The following is a 20,830-nucleotide window of genomic DNA, read 5'->3' as shown; positions in this document are numbered from 1 at the left end:
AATAACAGGAGCTCTGAGAGTAAAAACCAGGGAAAACGAGGCAAAAGAAATTACCACAGGAAAAAAAAATACAAGAAAACTTTCTGGACCAGAAGGACAGAACTTTCCTCATTGAAAGGTACACAGGCTTCTGACTCAATGAAAGAACCAGAGCCACGCCAAAGCACACCTTCATGAAATTTTAGAACTCAAGGGGTGATGAGAAGCTCCTAAAAGTTTTCAGAGGGAAAATTCCATTCATTTACAAAGGGTCGGGAATCAGATCCTTTGTACATGAACTCTCAATAGCAATGGTAGAAATTAAAAACAAAGAACAAAGCCTTCAAAATTCCAAGGGAAAATCATTTCCAGCCTGACATCCTACAACCAGTCCAGCTATCAATCGAGAGTGTGGGTAGGAAAGGCATTTTTAGACATGCAAGGTCTCAAAACTTTTTTTCCCTGTGCCCTTCTCAAGAGGCTTTACCAAATGGAGAAGCAAACCAAAAAAGAAGAGATCCATCTAAGAAACTCAGGAGGAGGAGGAAGGGAACTCCCAAGTCAAGAGCTAAGCAGCGGGCCTGGAGAAGAGCCAAATGGGAACAAGAGGAGAAAAGGCTCCATGAGGGATCTGACCATGGAAAAAAAAAGAGCCACTGACCTAGGGACTTGCCCTCACTAAGAGGAGTTTTGTAGTTCGGTCAGAAAGTTTAAAGTTCAATCAAGCTTAGTTAAATACAAATCAAACAAACGAAGGGGGGAGGGCAATTATCAACTGCAAGAGAAATCAAATGTGAAAGGAAACATAGTTATGGTGTACTACACGGCTTGGATACGCACGTTTCTTACAGTGTCATAATAACATAAACACTACTGACTTAACCCTACTGTTTACTGCCCTGCACCTGTGTCGGCAGGATGGGGGAGGACGAGAGAGGGTGTGAGGCAGGCACATGCCCGCACACACTGACGTGTGGGGAGGTGGGGGTGGCAAAGCCAGCAGGCGCAAGAACCAAACCCTACGGTGTGGGGAATGAAATCCACAGACACCGCCTTCCGAAACTCAAGAAATGACAGGATACGTGTGTTATTTACAAACACAGAGGTAAGTACTGAAATCCTCCAGCTACAAGAACTGGCAGTGGCCTCCTGCGGGAACAGGCACAGGAGGAAGGAGTGGGGCAGGGTGGTGCGCGTTTCTGCATAACAAGTGTTGAGGCTACAGACTTGACTTTTTAAACTATGTATGTATATTATTAAAAAAAAAAATTAAAGCCCCCATGATGGTTTAAAATTCCCATCTGGCCCATTTTCAGGCTTCACGTATGTCAGGGAGCACAGAGATCCCAGGGTAAATACTGAGTTACTGGTTGGAAACGGACACACACCTTTCAAAAGACTGCTCGCCATCACCCCCACAGGTCCAGGAGGCCGACCCCCAGGGTCTTCAGACAAGTCAGTTAGCTCTGGATGCAACTTCTCTTTAGGGTGTGTTCATATATTATTTCCTCCCTGGGCAAGGCTGTTAGAAATAAACGACTGTTTTTCCTAAGTCAAAAACCTCAAACACGGCCTTCGCTGGAGGAGAGTTCACGTGTCTCCCAAAGTAATTACGGAAAGATCATTTCTAAGGTTGTGACGGTTTGAACACTGGACTTGGGGTTTAATGTAAAGTTTAAACTAAATAACCAGGTGTGTTCTAAAATCAGGCACATGCTTTTCTCCCTGATGGGACGCGGCTAACAATCCATGGAAGAAGCCGGCATGGATGAAAATCCTACCGAGCTCGCAGATGTCCACACTATTAAACCACCAGGCTGGCGCTCCACACGGCGACTCTCCCCTCTTCCAACCTTTCAAGCATCTTTTAGGAACCAACGCCCCGTGACCTGGCAAATCGTTAGTGAGTGGATAAGTGAACAAAGCAGGAGTGCTTCCACACCCACTCCTTCTGCAGAGAACTGGCCCTGCCCTGCCCTCCGGGCAGTGGTGGCCGCCCTCACCTGGCCCACACCAGCAGGACAAGGGGTCCCATCTAAGAAGACATCCCAATGTCTGTCAATGTCACCTACATGGGCCTACTTAGACAAAGAAGATAAAATGGCTTGGCACCCCTAAGAGGACACTTTCACCCTGCTTTTCCTGGTTTGGAAAGGCAGGGCTTGTGTTTATTTCAGCAACAGAAGGGCAGATAAGAAGCTGGGCACGGTGACTTGGTCCAGTGGCCAAGGGAAGCCCATGAAGAGAAAGGAAGGCGCATCAGGGAACATTTGAGAATTCCCACCAACAATGTGGGGTCGGGCTGTTTTCCTAACCTCTTCTCACAGAGCAGGAATTGTGTGCTCTTCTCTGTCTCGGACGGAAGCCCCCAAAAGATCAGAAGCCTTGAAGCGTCCTCTCGACACTCACGCCGCACCTCCTACCTCAAGATGGGGTTGGCACCCCAGCCTGTCTTGGGCCTGCTCCCCACCTTCCTCCACCGGGTGGGCAGGGAGGCCTGACTGAGAGCCAATTACAGACGCGAGGGTCTGCTGGTGTGAGAATGGGGTGCGTGTCCATTCCTCAGGAGCTCACAGCTCCTGTTCACACGCAACCCTGACTCCAGGCAGTGAGAGCCCCCGCGTGGAGGCGCAGCCGTGTCTCTGAACCTGCTGGAGGGTGACGACAGAGACCCCTCCTGCCCTCTGCGCCTCAGTTTCCTCATCTGTCAAAGGTGAGGGCTGAAGGAGAGGATGCCTTCGAGGACCCTCAACACCACCCAACATCTACCACTCCCTGGCCCCTCAACCACCGGCACCCGAATATGTGGCGGTGCTGGTAGGTCTCCTCCTGAGAGAGCGCTGGAGGGTAGGGCCAGGCGTGTCCTCCACACCAGGCACAAGTCTGGCCTCCACCCAGCAGGGAATTCTTCAGACACTGGCTGCCTTACGGGAGGGACGGAGGAGAAAAGGCTGCCTGGCCCTTTTCTGCCCATCACAGCCCTGTGCGCTCAGCAGGCGTCAGTACCCATCACACCACGTTAACCAGGCAGAGCTCCGGCACCAAGTGCTGGGAGGGGGATCTGGGCTCGGCTCACAGCACAGGAGCCAGAGCAGCTCCACCCACCAGGCCTCCCACCCACAGCTCAAGGCCAGAAGCCCAGCTCTGCCGGGGGGTGGGGGTGGGGGGGGGTGGGGGAAGAACCTCACCTTGGGCAAGGTTCACCTTGGGCTCTCCCCACAGAACCATTTTCAGGATTAAATGGGAACCCAGTGAGAGCAGCTAGTACAGTGATTGCTGTGATTTTTTTTTTTAGCTCTGCATTTATCAGAGGCTAGCTGGTTCCAAAAAATGTACATGGCTACGTGGAAGAAGTGAGCCTCGGGCTTCTGCCCCAGTGGCAGCCACCACGCCCTTAGACAGACAGCCTGATGCCACTGATGAGCGTCCGTGTACACGGCCTTTCAGCTGGGGCCTGGGCACCGCAAAGCACTGTCGGGCCCCCAAATCCTCACTGGTCAGCGGGGAGACAGGTACAACCCCCACCAGTGGGTTCAGAGGGAAAAGTGAATCACTCATAGTGGACTTGGACGAACAGCCCAGTGCATCCACCAGGCAGAGGTACAGACAGAAACCCAAAAGGAAGGTGACCTGAGGAGGGACAGAGAGCAGGTGCAGCAGAAGCTGGCTGGAATCCCGGCCTTGCAATGAGGCCGCAAGGACCCTTCTCCGCTGCTCGAGGACAAGCATGCTCCCGTGCGGCTGGAGGTGGGCCACAACTGCCAGGGTACAAAGTTCTTCAGCGCCTCCCTCCACGGTTTGGGGGGTTTCTGTTCCCTCCACCTGCGCTGCCCCATTCCCGCACCTCACGGTCCCACTGGCTGGGTCAGCAATACCACCCTCATTAGAAGTCACAGAGAACCAGCCTCGCCAACAGGATGACATGGGATTCCCGCTTCCCTCAGCTCGCCCTGCGGGCCAGCTCGATGAGAGGGATGCCAGCCGCGCTGGCTGCGGAACCTTCGGCCGGGAGGGCTGTGTCAAGGAGCTGACCCCATAACCTGGGCAACGTCACCTCTCCATCCCCTCATGGGTACAGGGCTGGTCCTTCCCCACGCTGCACCCGTGCCCAGCTCACTCTGGAAACACAGCGCATCTGTGCCGTTGGGGACAACCATGGGTGGGCCCATCATTCTCCTTTTCGTCTTCCATGTACTGCCTTTCTCTGTTCCCATCTCCTGTGCCTGTCTCAAGCCCGGCAGGGACATCCACAAGTACCACCTAATCCTGCCCAGAACTGGAGCTGAGGACAGAAGGAGGGAGGAAGACAAAGTCAAGAGCCAGCCATGCCCACTGTCTCCCCGCCCCATCCCAGGCAAAGCCCTCCAGCCCTAAGACCCGGCCCAGCTCCTCTCTGCTGTGAAACCTTCCAGGCAGAACCAGCTTGCCCTGCTCTGTATCTAGAGCACTCTGCATTAGGTCCCTCTGATCACACCCTTTGTGGCCCCTGGATAATGGCCCCAGAGATATCCACACCCCAATCCCCAGAACCTGGAGTGTGACCTCAGATGTCAGAAGGGACTCTGCAGGTGTGATTAAAGATCCTGAGATGTGGGGATGATCCCACCTTATGCGGGTGGGCTTTACATGTCATCACAAGTGTCCTTTCAGGAGAGAAGCGGGGGAGAACTGACACAGGTGAGGAGAGGTGACGATGCAAGCAGAGAGGCAAGGAAGCGGCCACGAGCCGAAGGGCGCAGGCGGCCCCTGGAATCTGAAAAGGGCGAGACACCACCGTCGCCTGGAGCCGCAGGGATGCTGAGCTGGACTCCTGACCTCCAGGACCGTGGGAGCAAGTCATGCTGTCTTAAAACAGTAGGTCAGTGGCAGTGGTCACGGCAGCCACGGGAGACTAATACACTTACACATTGTATATCATCATCAGAATCCTCTGCCCAGAATGAAGCCACCTTGGGCTCACTTCTGACACTCGAGAGACATCTGTGAATGGTCAGTTCATCAACGTGCACATGCACATGGCCTGGATCAGCCCTTCAGAGTAAGTCATCACATGGTACCAAGTGAGGTACCTTCCTTAAGAAACCCCACCTGCCATCTGTGAGATTCTATGAGTGGAATCACGCCCTGGGTTCAGAGGGCTTTTCCACCAAAAAGAACATCCCCTTCCCTTCCCTGTCCAAGAAAAGATTCTTCCGAAAAAGTGTTGTGGAGGGAAGGAGAGCAGGAGAGATTAAGACACTAACATATTAAGCTGCCTACCCACAATTAATGCCTTAAGTGGATTGGCTTATCAGACTGTTTGTGTTGCCAATTTCCCAGGAAAGTCCAAAGGAAGGAGATGGTCAGGTGGGGAGGGCTGGGTGCATGACAGAGTGCTGAGTGGGGGCAGAGTGAGGAGCCCGAGAAGTCGGGGTGCAGGGGCTATGCCCTGGCGGTCTCTGCAGCCTGGCTTCATGCCGTCCAGCCCTGCATAGGCGCGTGTGGGCACCGTGGGCTCACACGTGGACACACCAGTACCAGTCACTTGGCTTTGTTTCTTGGACTCCAAATGTTTTCTGCTGCTGACTCGCATAAAATGACCCATTTTTTGACAGTTCTCTCCCTGCTGCCACTTAATTAGTTTCCTAACCAATTATTCCCAGCTGCTCACTTTCCTAAAACCCAAAGTCACTCCACTCCTGTCTCTGCATGAGAGCCAGAGCTGCCCAGCCCATTACCACAGACGCTCACCCTCCAGGCCACAGTTGCAGCTGCCACAGAAGTCCCCCCACAGCTCTGAAGACCTCCAACAAGGACACCCACCACTGCCCGGCCTCAGCTGCTATCCCAGCGCAGAGTGAGGGCCACAGAACTCCCTCCCCCAACTCAACAAAACTGCTGCTCCAACCGCCCCCATCACCTCCTCCCATCATTGAAAGAGCTGTGTGCGTGCTGCGGGCCGGACAGGGGAACCAAGTGGACAAGAGGACGTAGAACCTCCTGCAGCCTCCTCTGTTCACAAGTCGTATGTGTCCCCTCAGCAGCTGCGGGCACCCTGGGAGAAGCAGAGAGAAGACCGTGGGTTCTCACTAGGCTCAGGGGCACCAGACACAAGCAGGTAGCTGATCCCTATTCTGCTGTCCTTGACTCAGCACTCAGGCAATTGGGAAGGAAGGAAAGTACACGGGACGGTCCCAGTAACACAGAAAGGCACTCACGGGGCAACCCGGTCACCAAGTCCTCTCACTCTGGTCTGAAAGTCAAAGAAGGAGGATTCCCGGGGGGTGGCCTTCTTAAACGTTTACGACAAAGACTCAAGCGCAGAGTCAAGGAGGACAGCAGACCGATTCCCCACTCGGTCAGCCAACAGGTGCCGAGCTTCTCCCACAGCCGCGTGTATTATGTAAGGTCCCACCTATGCAGGCAAATAGCAGCCTCTGCCTCGAGGTGCTCACTGCCCTGTAGAGGGAGACCCACACGGAAACATGCGCCCTGGGGACAAGGGACAGAGGAAGGAGATCGGTCTGACCTGGACCCACCTGGGAGTGGTGCCTGTGTCTTCTCCTGGTTCTTGTGAATGATTCAGGGTTACCTGTAGAGCCTTCCTAGCCCACCTGGCAGGTATGTATTTGCTCCCTTCTACCTGACCCTCTGTAGCCACTCATTCCCATGTGTTCTTCTCTAACTTCTTTCCTCTACAAGGCTCAGGCCACCAGGTGACAGACCCTAACACTGAAAGCACAGAACATCTGCCCTGCCCCAGACTCAGGCCCCCCATGCTAACAGTTAGCCCTTCCCTTTGGGACGAGGCAACCAGGAACCTGACTGCTTGCCCCACACCTACTGATTGAGCCCCTCCTCGCTGGGTTTCCCCAGCCACAAATCGACATCTGGACCAGCTCATCTCTAGAAACCTCTGTTCTTCATCCCAAACAGCCCCATAATTAACTGCTGGTGGCCTCCATCCCCCAGCTGTTCCATACTGAGAAATGTCAGCCAAGTCAGCATGCAGAGTGGTAAATGCCAACAAAAAGCTACCAGAGGCAGAACGCTGCACCTTCCAACAGACACCAGGCTCAGACATCGTAACAAGCCCGTGTCTCCAAGCTCCTCCTCAACTCAGTAGAAAGGAGGGGAGCGCAGGGAAGGACTTAAAGTTCGGCCACCAGTTTCCAGGGAACAACATCTGTACACAGGGATGCTTCATTCTAATGGGTGAAGTCTCCTGCGTCCCAGTGAGTCAAACTTGAGGAAAGAAGGCATGTGACACTTGTGAGTTTCACCGCTAACCCCTGACCTTTTGACAAGAAGGCTCTGCTGTCAGTTGGGAGGGGTTCCCAGTCCCAACTGGGTTCATCTTGCCCTTCCTTGCTCACTCACTGTAACATTTCCAAGTAACTGGAAGTCGACCCAAAGATGCTCTAGGGCAAAGCGGCCGGCAGGAAGCCCAGAGGCAGAGCTCAGGGTCCTCTCTGCACCCACCCCTCATGCTGTCATCCACACCCGCCCCAAGAGACTACACAGCTCCAGCCAAGGAAGCCCTTGCACACAGAACACACGCTTACAGACTCTATGTTATCCGCAACATACCTAAGGGTCATTAGGAGTTAAATGCTACAACACCCCTCCCAAAGAGGTGAAAACGATGTGTAGCTTGTCATGATTAAGTAAAGATAGGTAAGCCCCCATCTACAGCCCCCAAGTCTAGAAAATTAAAGCAGGCAGGAGTAAAACACCTCAACACCCTGCAATCACCCTCTAGACAGCCCAGCGGGTGCATGACTCCTGAGCTCCCCCCCAGGCTGAGCCACTGAGAGTGGAGAGCCACTCTCTGCTTTTCCTCACGAACAACAGCCCCTGCAGAGGCCTCAGAGTTTACCTTGAAAGATGGGTGTTGTTCACACATCCAGCAACACTGGCAAAGCACTTACCACTTCTGCAAATGTTTTTTTAAAAGTTCATTATTTTGGAAAACTAAGTTAATTAAATGGTCGACACAGAAGAGGTGCCTTGCTCATGCAGGCTAGTGGACTGGGCCTTCAGACACCCAGATGATTCTACCTCAGAAGCAGGTCTGTCCAGTCAAGGCATATCCTTCTCTGCAGCTGGGGGGTGGGGTGGGGGGGTGGTGAAGGAGGGGTGGGAGTATCCCACAATTTCAACTAAAGTAGTGCCAGACTGTATCAGTTTTAAAACTTGTATTAAGTTTCTGTGCAGAATTCCACTGAAAGACAGAGGTCTCCCAACCTGTCTGTGACAGCACCAGGAGGCCCAGTGGAACGTGGTGCATCTGCAGGGCCCGGGAACGGCTTCTGCTCTGTAACAGCCCGCATCTTGCTCACAGGCTAGCGTAAGGATGAGAACACTTCCAAGTTCAAAGCTATTTTTCAAAACTACCAGTTTTACCACGGCAAGCACAGGACTGCAGAAGAGCAGCTGAGCAGAGGAAGGGATGGAAGGAAGCCCAGGTTCACTGTGGGCCCAACACCACCACGAGGTTTCTGTGGAGGGAAATCAGGCAGGGAGGAGGTCCTGCTCAAGGACACTCAGTCAGAAAGAGAGGAACCAGAGTAAAACCCTTAGTTACTGGACCCCAAACCAACGCTCTCTCCCTACACCCTTCAGTTTCCCGGCACCCTGACACAGCAGGCCTGCCTCTGTGCCCTGGAGGCTGAAACTGCATGGAAAAGTACGAAGGCCGAAGCCAGGCCAAACACATGACGGGTTTAAAAATAAATCTAAAGACATGAGACTAATCCGTAAAACATCAGACGTGGGGAAGCTTCTCCGCAGCTCAGACCGGCACGGAGCTGAGTACTGTTCTGATTTCTACACATCTCTGAACGTACGTCCACACACCCGGACTACAGGCCTGAAGTTAGTTTAGTTCAGCGAGCTGGAAGGCACATGAGAACCTCCTAGAGCTGCACAGACCCGAGGGGTGGGCAGGAGGCCAAGAGCCAGCCTGGCCCTCGGCCAGCGCCACCTCCCACACGGCACGCAGAGCCGCCCATCACTAGACACAGCAGGGGAAGGACCCCGTCATTCTCCCAGAAGGCGTCTCACCAGTTCACAAATCCCAGTTCTGTCACTCGTACGTTGAGTGATGCCACCATCTCTCGGGGCCTCAGTTTCTTCCGTGAAACAGAGTAACAGTATCTGTCAAGCAATACTGATGTGACCATCACGTTAGAGGTCGTGCCTGAAGAACAAACACAGAGCACCGGGCTGAGCATGCGCCCCCTCCCCAACCCTGTGACCAGCAGGACGGTGGCCAAGGCCCCCTCTCTCCTCCTAGAAGACTCCTCTGACTCCCCAGTCATCCACTGCCCTGAAGAGCATGCGCACTGAGGTTGGCTTGGTATTTAACCTTCACGTGTCCACGTGGGTCCCAACAGGCTGTGAGCGTCACCGTGAGAGGAACCTTCTTTCGGCCGTGTGTTCTCCCCCCACGGCCCTTTGCTATGGACACAACAGCCACTGTGGTTACCACTGACTCAGACGCATCGGCCTGCCTAGCAAGGGGGAGGAGAGCCAGTGCTTAAAGCAGGGCTTCTCCAATGTCTGTGCTTCTTAAAATCGCAGGAAATGGTTATTTAAACTGTGGCTACCTGGGCCTTGCCCTCAGGAGGTTCTGAGCAGGGGATGCGATGGGGACTCAGCTGCAGAGGAGCGAGAGAACCTCAAAGACAGTCCCCACTGGCAGCAGGGCCAAGGTGAGTCCCTCCCCATGCTCCCCTGGGGCCCAAATTCATTGAGAATGAAGTAGGCAAACGTCCTGGGATCAAAGCAACCTCCAGGACTTGGTCCTACAGGAAGGAAAATGTAAAGGAGCCAGAACCCTACCCTGTTAGCACTCAGCATCCTCTGAAGAGCGTTCAGACCAAGCCCACCACTTCACATGCGAGCACAGACCCCAAGGGTGACTTCTCAGGCTGGAGCGTCTCCTCCTAGGGGGCTGACAAACCCACAGCTGCCCTCGAACAAGGCACCCAAGGGCGAAAAGTGTTCTCCCTGCTATGTGTAGGGATGTGAAGCACACTGAAGCCCTTGCAGCATGGCCCCTGTGAAGGCGCAAAGCTCTGGTCTGTCCTGACTTTCTAGGAATCTCAGGGCAGAGGATGGGGGAGACACCCCACACACCTGCCGTGGAAGCATGGGTACAACCTCTACACGCTTCCCACAAAGGAGAGACCCAGGGTCAGTTTGTTTCAGAGCAGAAAGAGTTCAACAGCATTAGACCTGCCAGAATTTTGTTTTTTTTTTTTTAAATAAGGAGATTCTGGGACTTCCCTGGTGGTCCAGTGGTTAAGACTTCGCACTCCCAATGCAGGGGGCCTGGGTTCAATCCCTGGTCAGGGAACTAGATCCCACATGCCGCAGCTAAGACCCAGCACAACCAAATTAAATAAATAGACAGATAGATAATTTTTTTAATAAAATAAAATAAAGTAAGGAGATTCTGACATATGCTCTGACATGAATGAACCTTGAGGACATTATGCTAAGTGAAATACGCCAGACACAGAAGGACAAATACCATATGACCCCACTTACAGGAGGTCCCTAGAGTCCTCAAATCCGTAGAGGCAGGAAGCAGAAGGGTATGTGGTGGGGGCTGGGGGAGGGATGGGGAGTGAGGGCTTAACGGGGACAGAGTTTCAGCCTAGAAGATGGAAGGGGTTCTAGAGAGGGATGGTGGTGATGGCTACACAACAATGTGAACGTGCTTAATGCCACTGAACTATAATCTTAAAAATGGCTAGGGCTTCCCTGGTGGCGCAGTGGTTGAGAGTCCGCCTATCTCGATGCAGGGGACGCAGGTTCGTGCCCCGGTCCAGGAGGATCCCACATGCCGTGGAGCGGCTGGGCCCGTGAGCCATGACCGCTGGGCCTGCGCGTCCGGAGCCTGTGCTCTGCAGCGGGAGAGGCCACAGCAGTGAGAGGCCCGCGTACCGCAAAAAACAAAACAAAACAAAAATGGCTAAAATGGTATATTTTGTTACACATATTTTACCACAGTTTGAAAGCAAACAACAACAACAAAACATGTTTTTGCCTGGCTTCCAGGAGGAAAAAGGAAGAGAAGACGAAATCAAGAGACAAGGCTGCCAGAGCTCATCGGACACAGTCCCCCCCGGAGCCCCAGAGCCTCACAGCCCAGTGGCTCCACCTGAAACTCGGGGCCCTGGATCCCCCTCTGGATGAGGAGCTTCTTCAGGAAAGACTTCTAGTGACCCCAGCACCTTAGCTTTACATCAGTCCCCAAAAGCTCAAGGAAAGTGGCAGAATTTGGTAAACAAACAGGCAGAGCACAGAGGGAAAAACAAAAGCAGAGGAGAGAGAGAGGCAGCAGCCTGGGTTTCTAGATTCTTCACTCTGTCCACTCCTGAAGAAACAGAGGCGCAGCCAAACTATTCAGGCTCCCACTTGTCTGTGAGGCTGCCCTGAGCCCACCTCACCTCGGCCTGCGTTTGAGATTTTTTTTTTCCTTTTTTGGGCAATTTGCCTCTCCTCCACACCCAACGGTTACAGGGTATGTGGGTGTATCGAGAAAGAAATTTCCCAAAAAAGGAAAAGTGACTCCCGGAGGTTAGTCCCATCTCAGAGCTGCCTGGAAGAGAAGGCAACAGTCACCCCGGGAGCCAGACTAGCCTGAGGCCCCAGACCCAGCAGGAGAGCCCACGCAGGAGGGCCCCTCGATACAGCCCTCCAGGCAGGCGCTGACCCGGGGACTGCAGCCCTCCTCCTCCGGGCCTCCTGGCCACCACGATGCCCCTCCGGGTCCCCGCCCTATGCTCTGGAGCGCACTCTCCCTTCTGCTGAGGAACCCTAAGAGCTTCGATGCAAAGCGCACCTAACCCCCACCCAGGAGCGCCCAGGCCCCACCCTCTCCCCGCGCTGAGACAGAGATCCTGCAGCAACGCACTTACAAACGTTTACGAGGCCTGTGCTACCCAAACCCCAGGTCAGACAATACGAAGGTACCAAAAACGTATCCAAAAACTATCGGGGGCCCAGCACTGACGAAAAAAGGTCCCATCCGGTAGGTAAGATAACATTTAAGCAAATGAAAACAAATAGTAATACTGTATAAAAGTCCAAATAACAATTTGAAACAGATTGTCACTAAGTGTTAAGGTCCCAGCCATAAAACGCTAATTTATTACATGCAGTAGATTCGCTGGGGAGGGATGGGGCGGGTGGGGGAAGGGGGAGAGCTAAAGCTAAACTTGGCAGCAGTACCGGCTGCTCAGAGCTGCTGCTCTTGGAGACCAACACCAAGATGGGCCTATTATACAGGTACAGAGGTCTGAACTGCCCTGAGCTGCCACAGGAAGCGGTGCCTATCCACTCCCCGGCAGAGAGCCACACAAGCAGTTCTGCTGGCCCTGTGGTCGTCTGATGTGCAAGAACATCCCACAGAAACCCCTCCCCACCAGGAACAGGCCCATTCCTATTCCAGGCGCAGCACGCACCATCCCAGCCAGCAGGCTAACCCTGCCCATCACCTCCCTCACTCCCAGGAAATCTGAGGGGTAGGGCCTTCTGAACCTTTTAAGAACCGGGATGATAGCAAGTCAAACAATTAAAAAAAAAAAAGTAAGCCACGGACCAGGTCACACAGGGTCTCTCAGCCCAGCACTGTGGACTTGGGGCCGGATCACCTTCTGCTGTGGGGCCATCCTGGGCATCACACTCTGTTTCGCAGTACGCTGGCCTCCACCCACTAGACGCCAATAGCACCTCTGCACCCTCGTGCAGCTGTGAGACTCAAAGATGACTCCAGACACTGCCGGGCAGCCCCGGGAGGCACAAGGTGCCCAGTTGAGGACCACGGCTCCACTTCTAGGTACTCAGAGAGGAAAATTCTGGCACGGCTGGAACTTGGTTCACACACAAGTCTGCACGCATGGTGTTCTGCTCCAGGTGGAGGCGGGAGTCTAGGCTTCAGGAAAACTGGCCTCTGGGTTGGGGAGCGGCCACGAAGAACAAGGCCTGACGCAGACCACGGGGTGGGAGAGGCCGCTCCAGCCCCACAAGGAGGAGCCCACCCGCAAGCCCCCACGGCAACGGCCGCCAACGCCGACCACCGAGCGGCCGGCACCTGACCATCCCTCAGTAGCCTCCTCGCGCACACGGCCCGGAGGCTTCCTCAGAACTTCCCCCACGGGGCCTTCCTAACGCAACAGGGAAAACCACGCCGCTCTAAAGGTATTTCAATACAACTGCTACTCTTTCCTGTCACTCACAGAAATGATGCCCCTTCACCTCGGGAGGGCCGTGTCCCTGCACTGCAGTCTGGGCCACAGAGCAGCACCGGTCAGTCTCCTCATCCCCACGGGGATCTGCCAGAGTGACCTGAGCCCATCCCTCCACTCTGGGCACCCCGAGCACCCTCTCCGCAGCCCCGGTTTTCCCGGCTTCCTTCTTCTCCATGGCTGGCACGTCCCACCTCCGCCCGAGCAGCACAGGACGGGCAGGTTGTGGGGAGACCGGAAGGCACGGCCGGGTGTCGCCCGCGGCTCACAGTCCCAGTCGTGCAGGAGCAGCTCTCGGACCAGCGTGTGCTGTGCATTTGTGCCCAGCAGCCGCCCTCAGGCTCGTGCAGCTGAAGAGAGCCATGGACTATAGCGGACTCCAGCGGGACCTAAAGGAAGATTTCCTGACGAGAAGAATCAGCCTCCAAGCCGAGTCCAGAAAATTCTGTTTTTTGGGCTGGTTCATGGCCCGGCCCAGCCTGGATGTCATCCAGTGACCTCCAAGGCCCCTTCTCTATGGTTAGTCTTTGCGGGACTTAACAGCAGTCAGACAGGCACAGGGAGGACAAAGTAAACCTCCAGGCAGGTCGGAGCCCACCTCCCGCCCCAGGGCGCCTGCTGACATGACGGTCAAGTCAGGAGAACACAGAGGGCAGTGCTGAGTCACCAAAGGAAATGAGTGTCCAGGTGAATCCGCCCCACTGCTCCTGCCTCTAGTAAATTCTACCACCACCGGTGGCACCAACCCAGTCGCCTCAAACTACTCTGGACCACAGACGTTTCCACGGCAAAAACCCTCTGTGGACCACCCACGTTGTACAAATATGCTCATCAGAAAGAATGAAAAAGAAGAAAATTCTTTTTTTGAAGGAACCAATGAGGCAAAACAGTCAACACAGAGCTAGGTATCATACCTATTAATTCCCATTCCTAGATATCATACCCATTAACTTGTCCCACAAACAAAATGGAAAACGCATCACAAAGATTAAGACCCCACATGGAAACGGAAACACCGATGGCCTGGTCACGTATCAGCTGTGATAACCACCGAACATCCAAGTGTCCCAACAGACTACAAGGTGCTGTGCTCACACTTCCAGAACCCTGCTCTCACCCCTGCAGCAAGGAAATGAACTCTGAAAGGGGTAGGGTCAACCTGTCTTACATGGTGTGAACAGATGTTCTTGGACAGTCCCAGTTTAACAATGCTGCCCACACAAAGGTACGCACGCACACACACACACACACACGCCAATGGAACAGGAAAAGGCACTCAAAGCTTCCACCTTCAATCCTTTATAAAGCTTGGAACTCAGTCATACTTTAGATTAGTTAGGACAGACTGATCTCCTTTAGAAAAAAGTCAGGAGACAAAATGGGTGGGAAAAGAAAAGCCAGAATATTCTACCTGGTTGGTAAATACTCATCCAGCCCAGGAAACAAATCAGGTGGGTGACAGGACAGGATGGAGCCCGTACACCCTGGCTCAGTGACCAGAACACTAACCCTGTGGCCAGGAGACCTCTGAACATCAAATACGATGAGCGACACCAATTCCAGCAACGGACCTGAGAGGAGCCCTGCACTACGCACGATCCGCAGGGGTCAGCTGGCACCCGCCCACCCAGGGCGGCCGTACCTGCTCCCGCGGGCCCGCAACCTCCTCCGCTTCTCTCTAACCAGGCGCTCCTACCACCGTGAACAGAAGTGACTTCCTCCCTCACCGTGACTCTCACCCGTGGCCACTGAAGGCGCCTCGAGGCAAAGGTCGGGGCTGTGAGGGCTGCTGCAACCAGCTGCCACACGGGCTTCCACATCTCCAGCCTCCCGAGCAGAAGCCGAAGCAAGAGCACACAGCTGCCACAAGGCCGACACCACCGCGACGAAGGGGCCTGGCGAAGGCCGGGGCAGGAGAGCGGAGGGGCGGAGGAGGACACTCACCATCTCATCCAGGGCGTAGCGCAAGAGGCCGTGCTCGTAGAGGATGAAGAACCGGCGCTGCCATTTCTGCAACGGAACACAGAGGGTGTCGGGAGGGTTCTGGCCCGTCTCCCTTGCCGAGCCCCTGCGCCTGACGAGCCTGCCTCTGAGGCACGCTGGCTGCACAGCTTCCATTTCCGGGGCCCAGGGGTAGAGGAACGGTGCCTCGTCAGCCAGGATTGGGCCAGTGGAGAGGCCCAGACCACCCAGTGTGTTCCCAGTCACTGAGACTTTAAAAGATGCCTGATCTAGTTTAATCTGTAAGCTCCTCAGAAAAAGGAGCAGAGGCAATGTCTGGGTCACCGTTTTGTATTCTTTATGTACCCAGCACAGAGCTCATTACTAATAATGTGTCAATACTAATTTGATGAATTACCTGACATGACATGGGATAACCTGAGAATGCCAAGCACTGATTCCCCACTTTTGAAAAAATCTGGAAAAATGGTATAAAAGGGTTGTTCCAGTGACCCACAGGGAGGTTGAAAAAGGGAAAAAGCCAGCCGGGCACCAGTATTCACTGAAGGGGACAGAAGTAACAAAAATCAAAACTGAGGAGGGAGGCCAGTGGGAACAACTCTGACATCCAGGGAGGGAGTGACCGGCAAAGGGTGCCCCTGCCCCCTCGCTGCCCTCCACCCAAAGGCTAGGCCACCAGGGGCTGATGGAGGTCCAATGGCACTGACAGTGGAATGGAAAGGCCCTTCCTTTTTGTGGGGGGGAAGTGTCTAGAACGTGAGACTGCTGGTCCCCAAATCCCAAAAATCATCATGAAGATCCGTGACCTATTTTCAACATTTCCAAAAGCCCAACAAAATTCATACTTTTACTGGCAATAAGGCCACAAGAACTAACTAAAATATCATGTCTCTTTGCTTTGGGCCAGAATTATATCATTTGTAATAATGATTTTCCCATCAGAAGCTGAAAATGGCAATTCTGTATGACCTAAATACAAAAGAGGAAAGAGGGCTGTTCCCTGGTTACTGCAGCCACTGGAACACAGTCGCTCTGGCTGTCCTCACGCCTGGGTGGCAGGAACAGGGCACTCACATGGCCTTGCAAAGAGGACCTGTAGAGGCTGGGCCACTGGACTCTTCCCAAGAAATATTTCCAAGGCTCCTATTTGTTGTTTTTAAAATTAAAACCCATTCTGGAAGGAAGCCCAAAGATCCCAGATACAAAGCAAGTTCTGTGGGGTACCAAGGCCCCACCCCAGAGTGTAACATTCAGGCTGGGGGCAGCAGAGGCCCAGAGGCAGGGCAGAGGCCCTGGGGAAGGGGGCAGGCGGCAGTACCTGGAGGAAAGCGTGTAGAAAAAGAAAGCATGTTTTAATTGGAGTCAAATCCAAAGGGGCTCCCTGACAGAGGAACAAGCCACTGACCCGGGACGATTCTGGTTTGACCATCTCGCTGCTCCAGCTGAGACCTGGCCAAGCAGTAGCCTGTGTCCAGCAGGACCCACCCGGGGCTGGGTGCCCAGGAGAGATGGGACGCAAGCAAAGTTGGCCCTTAAGGCCTGCCTCCCCTCACTCCTGCTCATCTGCTGAGCTCCCAGCTGGGGAGGAAGGGAGGGGAAAGAGGGGGGGCTACAGGAAGCAGAACATTGGCCCTGAAAGAACTCGGACCCTAATTAGCATAATGCAAATGTGCGCTGAACTGCCCTTAGGTCTTTTCCATTTAACTGTTTCTAGAGTGGAGCTGACCCACAAAACAGGTAGCACCATGCGAGTGCATCTCTTTTGAATGGAGGGCGAGGCATAATAACTACTGGGACCTGCAAGTTCACCAAATAGGTAGGGGTTCCCTGCTGATCCACCATCCCAGGATCCACCATTCAACCCCCCATCTCCGTCCTCCACTCGGTCAATCTGCCTTAGGTGGGCCCCTCTCTTGGTGAATTCTCCACCCAAGAATTCACTCTGATGCCCTTACCCGAGATCGGTGCACTGGGTTATCAAAGTCAGTCCCATCTGGAGCCAGGAGCAGCCAGCCACCATAAATGGGTTTTGCCTGGAGGAGAAAAAGGAGGGCAGGTCATCAGTGGCCTTGGACAGTTTCAACGGTCAAGTTAATGACAAGCTGACAAGCGCTCGCTGGAAAAAGAATCCACCTCTGCTCCACACACTCCATGCATCCCATTCCCCAGCCCCAGGCCAAGTTGCCAAGAGAGATGTTGGAGAGCCTCCTGGCAGGTCTGTAGCATCTGCTGTGGGAGAAGAATGCAAACCCAGCAAGAGTCTGAAACACCGGAGAATATAGGAACTCCTAAGAAACAGATACCTCCCCCTCAAGTTTCTTATCAAGCCACCAGGATCAGGGGAAAATGGCATTTTCTTCATAACCATGCGAGTGCCAATATGTGCAGGCACTAGGGATATGTGACCAGCACAGTCAAAGCCCCTCATCCTGATGGTACAGAACAGGGCCTGGGAGCAGAGACACTGCTTTAGCGATCATCATTAGCACTGGCCAAAGAATCACCAACTCGCTGGTTGTATGACCCTGGGCTGAAAACCCTTCGAGTTTCTATCTTCCCGTTTGAAAAGTGAGAGTGATGATAATTAATCTACACCTCATGAATCTTATGTGAGAACTGAAGAGACAATCCAAGTAAAACACAGCCCAGCACAGGAATGCAATACAGTGCGGCTACTGGGGAAGAGTCTGGCAGTTCCTCAAAAGGTTAAACTCAGAAATCCCTATGACCCAGAATTCCACTCCTAGGTATATACAACCCCAAGAAAACTGGAAGCAGGTGCTCAAGTAAAAACTTGGACATGACCGTTCACAGCAGCACTATACACAATAGCCGGAAGGTAGAAACAACCCCAATGTCCATAGCAGATGAATGGATAAAGAAAATGTGGTCCATCCAAACAATGTAACGTCATTCAGAAATAAAAAGGCATGAAGTACTGACACGCTACAACATGGTTGAACCTTTCACTTAAAGACGTTATGCTTTAAGTGAAAGAAGACAGACACAAAAGAACACAAACTGCATGATTCCAGTTATATGAAAGGTCCAAAATAAGGAACTCCACAGAAGCAGAAAGCAGATGAGAGGTAGCCAGGATGTGGAGGGAGCAGGAAATGGGGAGTGGCTGCTAACAGGTATGGGGTTTCTTTGGGGGTGATGAAAATGTTCTGGAATTAGACAGTGGAGTCAGCTGCATGAACTTGTGAGTACGCTAAAAATTACTAAATCGTATGCTTTAAACGAGTGAATTTTGGGACTTCCCTTGTGGTCCAGTGGGTAAGACTCCACACTCCCAATGCAGGGGGGCCAGGTTCAATCCCTGGTCAGGGCACTAGATCCCGCATGCCTGCCACAACTAGGAGTCCACGTGCTGCAACTAAGACCCGGAGCAGCCAAAATAAGCAAGTAAGTAAATAAATATCTTTTAAAGAGTGAATTTTATGGTATATGAATTATCTCAAAAATTGCATGAGAAAAAATAAACCTGAGCACAGCGTGTGGCCTAAAATACTTAATAAATGCTGGCTATTTTTATATTTTTTATATCCAAAGCGTCCCCCTGGCCCCCCAGATACTGGCAGTAGGAGTTCAACAGGAGCTAAAAGATAAAGACAGACACTCAAGACTCCACCTCCCTTTTTTTAGCCATACCCAGCTCCTGAGAAAGGGCTGGGAAAGGCACAACCAGGCCAATGTGTCCACTGCCCTTTGGAGGGCAGCAACACAAATTAAAGCCCAAACCCTCTGCCTGCTATTTACACACATAGACTATCTCCGGGTAAGCCCTAGGGGTCCTCTTAGCATGCTTTTTATTCAACATTTCCAAACTGGGAGGCCCTGTCACACCACCTCATTTTGAAAAGCTGTGTAGTCTGTGACTCACAGAGGGAAGGTCACTTGCCAGAGGTCACAGAGCATGGGGGGTGAGCCTCTTTTCTTGGCTTCTGCAGGGTCCTCAGGCCCCCAGGGGAAGCACTGGCTTTTCCCTGTGAACAGAAAGAAGGGCTTCGGGCAAGGGGTATGGAGTCGGCTGAAGGAAAGAAGCGAGACTGGCGTTGATGAAACATGGGGGGGCTTCCCTGGTGGCGCAGTGGTTAAGAATCCGCCTGCCAGCACAGGGGACGCGGGTCCGAGCCCTGGTCCGGGAAGATCCCACGTGCCACGGAGCAACTAAGCCCGTGCGCCACAACTACTGAGCCCACATGCCACAACTACTGAAGCCCGCACGCCTAGAGCCCGTGCTCCACAACAAAGAAAAGCCACAGCAGTGAGAAGCCTGCGCGCCGCAAAGAAGAGTAGCCCCCGTACCCTGCGATTAGAGAAAGCCCACACGCAGCAATGAAGACCCAACACAGCCATAAATAAATAAACAAATTAATTTTTTAAAAAAGATATACTAATGTCTATAGGCAGGAAAAAACATTAAAAAAAGAAAAGAAAGCAAGCAACAGGGGAGTGGGTGCTGGCAGGGGACCAAGAGTTAGAGGGACATGACTCAGAAGGACCATGGGGTGTGTGGAATGAAATGCTGCCTGGGAAAGCAGAAGCAAAGAGAATAGAGGTCTGTTTTCTCAGCAAACACCAGCGGCACCCAGCCATCCCCCAGGCATGCGAGCACACTTGGCCTCTCTCTGCACACAGGACGGAGAGGTCTGTGCTGGGGGACGACCCCATGTGTACCCCGGCCAGGTGACTCCCCCACATGGCCGCTGGGCCTGCAGTTCCCTGACCTGTAAAATCAGGAGGTTAGACCCCAAGGCCGTGTCTCCTCCGTTTCTGTCTGGCTTTGATCGTACATCACCCTCCTCATTTCTGGCTGCAGGGCTTTGGGGCGACTTCACATTATCAGCTACACCTACCTGCCCTTTCCTCAAAAGGGGCAGTGGGAGACCTGCGACTGGCACAAGTCCCTCAGAACCTGGCCCGAAATCAGCATCGTTATTCGCTCAACAACCATCTACTCAGGGAGCCTGCCAGCATCCACCTCACTTGGCCAAGACTTCCATATACGGATCACCCCAAAGGGGACCCATCTCAGGTGGGCAGGTCGTCCTAAAAGGTGGGAAGGCTGGGCCAGTAGAGGGCACAGGGCAAGAAACAAGTACTCTAGCAGCCTGGGAAGTGGGTAACGTTCCACAAGAGCATTTACCAAGGCAAATCCATAGTGACAGAAGGCAGACGGGGGTTGCCCAGGGCAGAGGGGATGGAAGGATTGTGGGGAGTGACAGCTACAGGGTTTCTTTTGGGGATGATGAAAGCATTCTAAAATTGATTGTGATGACAGTTGCACATCTCTGGGAGTATACTAAAACCATCAAATTGTACACTTTAAGTAGGTCAATTGTATATGGTATGTGAAGAATTATCTCAATAAAGCTGTTTAAAAAAAAACATTTACAAATGTTTGTAAGGCAAACATGTAAGGCAGTGGGGAAGCAGAGATAAATAAGAAACTGCTCCTACCTTCATGGGTTCACAGTCCACAGGAAATGTAAACTAATGAGTCCTTCTCCCAAAGCCAAGAAAAGCCAAGTCTAAGCTAAGAAAGCCAAGTCTAAGGAAGCGGGGGGGGGGGGGGGAGGTTGCGGGGGCAGGGATTCGCTACGTAAGTTTTCAAGTGACTCTGTGCTCTGCGCCCCCCACCC

The 20,830-nt window shown here is 53.1% G+C and overlaps 1 protein-coding gene across 4 annotated transcripts in view; it reads right to left on the bottom strand.

Annotated features, from left to right (window-relative positions):
- MPRIP (myosin phosphatase Rho interacting protein) overlaps nucleotides 1–20,830 on the bottom strand; it is a 134,595-nt gene that overhangs the window by 83,635 nt on the left and 30,130 nt on the right. For all 4 annotated transcript variants that reach the window (XM_082680137.1, XM_082680140.1, XM_082680139.1 and 1 more), the window contains exons 2-3: nucleotides 17,138–17,215; nucleotides 15,165–15,230 (exon numbers count right to left, since the gene is read on the bottom strand). In XM_082680137.1, the coding sequence (XP_082536263.1) occupies nucleotides 15,165–15,230; nucleotides 17,138–17,215 (144 nt within the window). The remainder of the gene's footprint in view (nucleotides 1–15,164; nucleotides 15,231–17,137; nucleotides 17,216–20,830) is intronic.

This window comes from Grampus griseus, assembly GCF_964374135.1.
Source record: "Grampus griseus genome assembly, chromosome: 20".
NCBI lineage: Eukaryota > Metazoa > Chordata > Mammalia > Artiodactyla > Delphinidae > Grampus > Grampus griseus.
The sequence above is the reverse complement of the archived record's forward strand: the minus strand, read 5'-3'. Positions and strand labels throughout refer to the sequence as shown.